This window comes from Asparagus officinalis, chromosome 3, assembly GCF_001876935.1.
Source record: "Asparagus officinalis chromosome 3, Aspof.V1, whole genome shotgun sequence".
NCBI lineage: Eukaryota > Viridiplantae > Streptophyta > Magnoliopsida > Asparagales > Asparagaceae > Asparagus > Asparagus officinalis.
Window position 1 is genome coordinate 16,629,978 of NC_033796.1, and position 8,759 is coordinate 16,638,736.

At 42.3% G+C, this 8,759-nt stretch overlaps 1 protein-coding gene across 1 annotated transcript; it reads right to left on the reverse strand.

The window, feature by feature from the left end:
* Positions 306–3,362, reverse strand: LOC109834687. The gene is made up of 6 exons (XM_020402716.1): positions 3,160–3,362; positions 1,622–1,907; positions 1,277–1,307; positions 1,160–1,178; positions 655–755; positions 306–570 (listed from the first exon to the last, which is right to left on the reverse strand). Exons 1-6 carry the CDS (start codon positions 3,360–3,362, stop codon positions 491–493), a joined length of 720 nt encoding a protein of 239 aa, XP_020258305.1. The 3' UTR covers positions 306–490.

Here is an 8,759-nt window from a genome sequence, read left to right on the forward strand (position 1 = left end):
CAAATTAACGCTAGTGATAAAAGTAGCGAATCCTCCACAAAATAACAATAATGAAAGTTACTACCAAAACAAAACTTTATATCAACGTTTACAAATAAAACTAATCAGGTGACCCATGTCTCATTGACTGAACTGCAAGTTAACCATAATCATTTGTATACCAACATGAAAAACTACACAATTAAAAGCTATGCCATCCTAAGTCCCGTTGTCAACTCTGAGATGATCTTATAGTCTTATCCTATCAATATTTTACATATTTTACATAGTTTAGTTACATAAAAAAATAAGCTATATCACTAGTCAGACTATTTTTATCATAATTTGATATGATTTGTAAATTATTTCTCACTGAAACAATCAAATAACTATACCTTTGTTATGACTGGATGACAATTAAAACACAAGAAAGCACAAGAAATTAATAACAAAGATGCTTACTGTAGTTTTTGGCCCAATTTAGCATCACGAGTTGAGAAAAAGGAGATCACTATCGGGGAAGACGTCGAGGCTGATCTCGGTGAAGGGGAGGGACTTCAGGCGGAGGAAGAGGGTGGGATAGTAACTTTGCTATATAAATTAAATAAAAATGTTACTTAATACAAGAATATGATTTCAAACCAGAGTTTAAAGCCACAAATGTTAGAAGCATACCCATTCCTTTTATGATGCTCAATATTTTCTCTCGTTTGCTATCTTCCAATCCCTCTTCCTTGAGAAACTTCTCCAGGATTGATGTATCCTCAACCAAGTCTCTGCACATAAAGATCGAAATCCCAAAGGCATGAAGGTTCCTTTTTCCGTACAAATGATACTCAATTTTTGGACATGAATTTAACAAAAACAAAATAGATAACAATCAGGGTGACATTACAATATGGAAGCTCCAGAAAGTTAAGGACATCATGATGCATAATTCATTTAGTCTGCTTCTTAATCATTACAATATGGAAGCTCCAGAAAGTTAAGGACATCATGATGCATAATTCATTTAGTCTGCTTCTTAATTTTAGTAATTAGGCATCATGAAAGTTAAGGACATCATGATGCATAATTCATTTAGTCTGCTTCTTAATTTTAGTAATTAGGCATCATGGAAGGAATAACTATAGAAAATATAACCACACTCGGAAACCAAGGAGTTAATAAAGATACCCACTTGGTATACTTGTAGACTCCTGCAATAACCAAGAACAAAAACAGCCTCCTAATCAGTAACAGAGTACAAACAATGCACCTTTTTTCCAGACATGGAGAGTTGAGAATAATAACTTACCAATGTCATGAAGAAGAGCAGCAATCTCCACCTGTAAAAAAGCAAAAAAAAAAAAAAATTAACGACTGCATATCATCTCATACTTAAAAAATTATCCAGCCTCTATATGGTATACTGGATTCAATCATAAACATGGTTGATCAAACACTACACTTGCAACATTTTTAATTATCCAATTAAATATTACACTCATACCCAAATTATCAAACATCTGGTATGCCAACAAAAGATTAAATAGAAAAGGAAAAAAAACAGACAGCACATAGGTCTAGTCAGCAAATTATCAAACACTTGATGTGGATTAAAACAAAAAAGTTAAGCAATTCGGTCCCAATCTTTTCCTACTATCTCCAAGCAATGGTCGTCCAGTCCTTCCTCTTTAGCTAAGGAGCGGACGGCGGTGGAGTCACGGAAGCTGGAGCAGTAGAAGAAGGAGATGCGACCGCGGGGGAAGGGCCTGGGGTTGACGACGAGGCTGAGGCCAGAGATGTGGAACTCGGTGACGGTGACGGCGGGGATGCTCGCGAGGAACTTGGGCGGCGAAGGTGGCTGGGGGCCGGGACCGCGTCGGTCGGGCACAATGTGAGGCCCGGCGGGGGTTCGGGGGGAGGCTGGCGTGGGGGAGGAGGAGCTGCTAGGGGAGGCAATAAGCAGTGGGGATTCTAGGGTTATGGTTTGAGCATTAGAGAATGAGTTAAGGTTTGAGCGTAAGAGAATGAAAGAGAAGAAGGAAGGAGTCGCCCAATTTTTAGAAAAGAGCGAAGGAGTCGCCCAATTTTTTAGATTTTTTAACTCCTTGAGCGCTCAAATTTTCATTTCCCACATTTTATTTCAAAACCGATTTGGTATTTTAATTAATTTAATTTGTAAATGAAAAGGTGAACCGTTATTAATAAGAAACTAGAATTAGTTATTATCATAACCATTACTAATAGCTTTTATTAGTAACGGTTAATCAATTAAATGTTGCTAATAGAACCTTTTGTAGTAGTAAGATAATCCAAATCTAATAGAGGATTCTCGAGTTAGATATGCGAAAGTTCTCATAGAAAGATGGAGTTTATCTTCCATTTGGTCCCCGTGGCTATATGAAATTAATTTATTTCTAATTTTTCTTATCTCTATATTAATTTAAACTTATGACGTGAATGATTTACATCTATTTAACCTTTTGAAGATTCTGGATTATGAATACAATTACAGTAAATAGATCTTACAAATGTACACACCCTATTGTATTAATGTATAAACTGATTAAAATGATGATTCATAAATTTATTAAAAATAATAAAATAATAAAATTCACATCAATACAAAAATTCATAAGACTATTAAAAGAGAAAAGAACCTTAAATCAGTTAAAAATAAGTAAAAATTTGCTCTCTTAGTTTAATTTAATGATAAAAAAGTGGTTGAAGAATAGTAAAATGTTTTTCATGATCACTTGCAAGTTCCTTAAACCATATAAATCAATCTGCTCCATAAGCATTCTCCCACACAAAAAGATGAGCTCAACTCTCCCCAACACCAATTAACCAAACCCCTTATAAGGCGCCAAAATTTCATAGAACTCCCAACAACTTTGAACAATTATCAAACTCCCCTAACTGTCAAAATATCAGAAGAAAATTCCCCTAACATTACAGGTTATCCGAAAACCCCTTTAAACTTTAAGATTTTCTAATCTTAGAAAATCGTTCTAAAAGCGTGGGCCTCAATTTTCAACGACAAAATTTTCTCTTTAACCGACTTATATATCCACCACTAATGGATTCCTGATATCGTCCAAAGTGATTCATTTTGGTGGTTGGTGGTAGGGTTTTTTTCTTCTTTTTTTTGGGTTGGGTTTTTTGTCTTTTGGGGGCGGGGGGGGGGGGTGATACCTAGTAAGGCTCTCTCCAATCATATTATCGGTAGCAATAACTACCACCATAAAAACTCCCTCCCACCCTGCAGCCACACTCCACACCAACCCTAACCGTCTCAGCCCACACACCTGCCTATAATGCCCACACTCCTCCCCATCCAAACACAGGTTCCTCCCATAATCATTCCACTCTCTCCTCCACCCACGCCTCCACCGCATCCGTCGCTGTGAACCCGTCGTCGCTCCCCCAGAACAAGTTCTCCCAGTATGGACCGTCAGAGTGCAACAGTCGATAGTCGTTGGCCTAACGATACGCGTAGTCCTTGGCGTAGTCAGCAAGGGTGTCGCTCCATTGGATTCGGCATACTCTGACGGAGGCTCTAGCGGAGTTGTGAGGATAGAGGAAGTCTCTATGGGAAGTTTGGGGGGTTATTTGTATTGGGAATTTACCCGCCGAGGCTACGCAAAACCCCTAAGAAAGCAGAAACACAGAATAGAAAAAGTACACCAAGATTTAACGAGGTTCGGTAACTACCTACGTTCTCGGGAGCCACACAATAAATTTCTTATTAATCAACAAGAAATTACAAAACAAGAGCCGATCTCAAACTGAGATCTCTCAATAAATACAAAGGCTAACACTGTAGCTATAGTGTATCCCTCTTAAATACCCCTTTTCAATTTCCTTCACCCCTCTTTGACTTCCTTCTTAAAGTCTCCCCTCAAAATCACGATTGAGAGCTGGAGATGAAAAACGGAACAGAGAGAGGGAGAGGAAAAGAGGATCCGCCGCCAAAGGGGGTTTCTTGAGATCGCGAGAGAGGCGCTGCCGCGGGATGAGCTCTGGGTTTCCCTTTTATAGGAAAACCCTAAGGTTCGGCTGGCGACAGGCTGTCACCAGCCCACACACACCTCGAACCCCGCCAGCTCGCCTCGAACTCGCCTGCAACACATGCCCTCGAGCTCGCCTGGGTGGAGTCCACCTGCTCCAAAAAACTCGCCATACAAGATCTCGCCTGACAAAAATCTCGCCTGCCTCGAGCGACCTCGCCTGATGAAATCTCACCCGGATCTTGAGCTCGTCTGCTTTCGTTCAACCTCGCCTGAATCGAGGTTTGATCTACACCCGATTTTAACAATCTCCTACTTGGAGATTAAAACCGACGTCAACAGGCTATCTCATCAAGCACCTCCTCCTGTGTGACTCTACCCTCATCACCTATGTATGAAAGCCAACTGAAGTTACGCACAACTCTAGTTTCTAAACGATCACCGTCTTTGTTAACATGTCTGTTGGATTCTTACTTCCTGGAATCTTCTCCAGTTTTAACACGTCATCTTCCAACAAGGATCTGATGAAGTGGTACTGAAGCGCAATATGCTTCGTTCTAGAATAAAATGCAGAATTCTTAGCCAAGTGTATCGCACTCTGACTATCACTGTGCAAGACATTCCTCTCCTGATTGAATCCCAGATCTGTTAACAAACCCTGAAGCCATATCATCTCTTTACTGGCTTTAGTCAAACGATCACCGTCTTTGTTAACATGTCTGTTGGATTCTTACTTCCTGGAATCTTCTCCAGTTTTAACACGTCATCTTCCAACAAGGATCTGATGAAGTGGTACTGAAGCGCAATATGCTTCGTTCTAGAATAAAATGCAGAATTCTTAGCCAAGTGTATCGCACTCTGACTATCACTGTGCAAGACATTCCTCTCCTGATTGAATCCCAGATCTGTTAACAAACCTTAAAGCCATATCATCTCTTTACTGGCTTCAGTCACTGCTACATACTCAGCTTCTGTAGTAGATAGAGTGACAATCTTCTGTATCTGTGATATCCAACTAACAGCTGTAGTTCCGACAGTAAATACATAGTCGGTGGTGCTTCTTCGGTGATCGACTTCACCTCCAAAATCTGCATTTACGTACCCTTGCACTTCTACCTCTCCCTTACCAAAGTGCAAACACTTATGTGTAGTGCCTCAAAGATATCTCAGAATCCACTTGACAGATTCCCAATGAGCTTTTCCTGGATTCGACATAAACCGGCTGACCACTCCCACTGTATGGCCAAATGTCTGGTCTCGTACAGACCTTTGCGTACATCAAACTTCCGATAGCTGAGGCGTAAGGGACCTGAGCCATACTCTCTTTCTCTTCTTCTGACTGAGGAGACTGATCCTTCGATAGACGAAAATGGCTGGCCAAGGGTGTGCTCACTGGCTTGGCGACGCCCATGTTGAATCTTTGCAAAACACGGTTGATGTACTCCGTCTGAGATAACTGCAAGAGACCTCTCTTCTTATCTCTCGTGATTTGTATTCTAATGATCTTCTTTGCTGGACCCAAGTCCTTCATGTCAAACTCCTTTGACAGTTGTTGCTTCAAACTCCTGATATCCTCCATATCTGCACCTGGAACCAACATATCACCAACATATAATAGTAGGATGATATAGCTGGACTGATATGTTTTGAAGTAGCAATAGTGGTCGGCGTTGTACTTCTGGAAACCTTCCTTGTGCATAAAGCCATCAAACTTTCTGTACCACTGTCTTGGGGCTTGTTTCTGGCCATACAAGCTCTTCTTGAGTCTGCACACCAGGTTCTTCTTCTTTTCTTCTAAAAAACCTTCTGGCTGATGCATGTATATCTCCTCTTCTAGATCTCCGTGAAGAAATACCGTCTTCACGTCTAACTGCTCGAGATGAAGATCTTCAATAGCTACAATACTCATCACTATCCTGATAGTATTTAGCTTCACCACGGGAGCAAAAATATCGGTGTAGTCAATTTCTTCCTTCTGCTGGAATCCTTTGACAACTAATCAGACCTTATATCTTCTGGAGCCATCCTGCTCCTCTTTCACCCCGTACACCCATTTGTTGTGGAGTGCCTTCTTACCCGTGGGTAATTCAGCTAGTTCCCACGTCTGGTTTGAGATGAGAGACTTCATCTCATCTTTCATGACAAGCTCCCACTTGCTCGCATCTCCACTCTGACAAGCTTCGTCAAAGCGTTCAGGCTCCCCACCATCTGTCAGTAACAGATAGTTCATGTATCTCCTGTTGGGTACAGGAGGACGAGAAGATCTTCTTAATATTGGAGCTAGTGCGTTGGGCTCCTGTGCACCATCTTATTCAACAGGCTCTTCTGACTGAGGACCCTCTACATTGGGTTCTTTTGAGAGGTTACCTGGAACAACATCTGCATCTATAAATGATTCGCTCTCTGAGTCATCTGTCTTGTGCATGTCCTTGTACATCACCTTCTCGTTGAATATCACATCTCTGCTGCGAATCACTTTCTTGTTTACGTTGTCCCAAATACGGTAGTCGAATTCATCTTTACCATAGCTGATGAAAGTGCATTTCTTTGACTTGGGATCAAGCTTATTCCTACCTTGATCACTAATATGCACATAAGCCACACAACCAAAAACTTTGAGATGTGAGAGTTTTACCTCCTTTTCGCACCATACCTCATCTGGTATTCTATGTTCCAATGGAACCGATGGACCTCGGTTGATCAAGTAAGCTGTTGTGTTGACTGCTTCTACCCAGAACTACTTCAGTAGGCCTGACTATACCCGAATGCTTAGCTCTCTCTGTCAACGTTCGGTTCATCCGCTCAGCTACACCATTTTACTGAGGCGTGCCGGGCACGGTTCTCTCCATTCTGATCCCGTACTTATAGCAGAACTTCTTGAATCTGGTGTCTTCATACTCACCGTCATTGTAGGTCCTGAGTTTCTTTATTCTCAGACCGGTCTCATTCTCGACCATAGCTTTCCATCTCTTGAAAGCTTTAAACACTTCTGACTTATGCTTCAGAAAGTAGACTCACACTTTCCGAGAGTGATCATCGATAAAAGTCACGAAGTAGTGTTTTCCACTAATGGACGCGGTAGTGGTTGGTCTCCAAACATCTGAGTGAACGAGTTCTAGCTTCTCCTTCCTGGGGGGTTCTGCCACTTGTATGAAAGCTAACCCTCTTCTGCTTTCCAAATATGCATTCTTCACACATATCTAAATCAACTGATTCTAGACCTGGGACTTTTCCCTTTGTATGCATGATCTTCATTCCCTTCTCACTCATATGACCGAGTCTCTGGTGCCACAGCTTTGAGGTCTCATTGCCTGCTGCAACTGAGATCAAACAACGTGCACCTGCTGTCATATATGTTTGTGTCAAAAGTTGATATTTTTATTGGTGACGAACTCATTATAATTTCAGCCATTACAATAAGTTCAAAAAAGAAAGAAAGTCGATCTTTTTATAAGATCTCCTTTACACAATAAAAATAAAGATTACAACTCTTATCAAACAACGCAACAAACGTTTATCACCCGTTGTTTGTATGGGATCTTTGCCTGTGTCGGGGATGTTAATATCCATGGACCGCCACAGATCAGATCCGGTTGACAGATTATGGAATCAAAGCTCTTACTTCACGAAGGAAGTAATCGTTGTAGCGATAATCTCGACCAAGCGAGATCACGGCTCTTCTCGAGATTTAAGACCAAGCTTAAATCCAGAGGAATAGGGGACGAGTCTCAGATCTCTCGAACTCCACTCTTTATGCACAGGAGATCACCAAGATCTGTTAACTCTTGCTGTAAATTCGTGGCTCCACTCTCCAATTCGGCAGTGTTTCGCCCTCTTGATCTCCCCCTTTGAAATGAGCACCCGAGCTCGTATTTATAAGCTTCGGAAGCGGGTATTTGGATAAGAATGAGGGATTCCTCCTTATCTTTAGTTAAGAACTGATTAACCATAATATCAGATCAGTTGGGACATTCAGGAACCAACAAATCCCAAGAGAATCTGTCAAAACCGAAAAAATCACGTTTTAGATCAAATCTGGCCGAACAGTCACCCGGTGGCTCGGCCTGGCCGGGCCACCAAATGGTGGCTCAGCCTTGGCCGAGCCACCATTTGGTGGCTCGGCCACCATTTGGTGGTCACCGTTTGGTGACCTGGTTACGGGCCGAACCCCTGGTTCGGTCGAGTCGTTTTGATGTGACTCGGCCGCCAGCGGCTTTTATTGGTTTTCCGGGTTTTGACTTGTTCCTTCATTACGCGTATTTCTTCGTTTCATTGACTTATATGTCATTTTGGTGGCTGATTAGCGTGCGGGCCACTTGGTGGTGGTTGATGAGCACGCGGGATACTTGGTTCGCCGATTTGGTGGCTGGTGAGCGTGCGGGCCACTTGGTGGTGGCTGGTGAGCACGTGGGACACTTGGTTCGCCGATTTGGTGGCTGGTGAGAGTGCAGGCCAATGCGGGCCACTTGGTTCGCCGATTTGGTGGCCGATGGGCGTGCGGGCCACTTGGTGGTGACTGGTGAGCACGCGGGACACTTGGTTTGCCGATTTGGTGGCTGGTGAGCGTGCGGGCCACTTGGAGGTGGCCGGTGAGTGCACAGGCTATTCGGTTCGCCTTTTCGCTTCATGTGTTCATTGGTATCGGATAATCCTCTTAGACTTAGATAATAGCATTCATCACCTTCTCTCTGTCACGAGCTGTGTGTGGATACCTATAAGTATTTTTAGTCGCCTACAATATATAAGATATCAGTCTTCTTGCCTCGGGCAATCGTCATTACGCCT

What these genes read in the sequence shown, in the direction of transcription:
- LOC109834687 (XM_020402716.1), bottom strand. Translation starts at nt 3,362, where the DNA reads ATGCGGTGGAGGCGTGGGTGGAGGAGAGAGTGGAATGATTATGGGAGG. An exon ending in ATTGGAGAGAGCCTTACTAG is followed by an intron (nt 1,908 to 3,159) that starts GTATCACCCCCC and finishes CTCCCCTAGCAG; the next exon opens with CTCCTCCTCCCCCACGCCAG. An exon ending in ACGACCATTGCTTGGAGATA is followed by an intron (nt 1,308 to 1,621) that starts GTAGGAAAAGAT and finishes GCTTTTTTACAG; the next exon opens with GTGGAGATTGCTGCTCTTCT.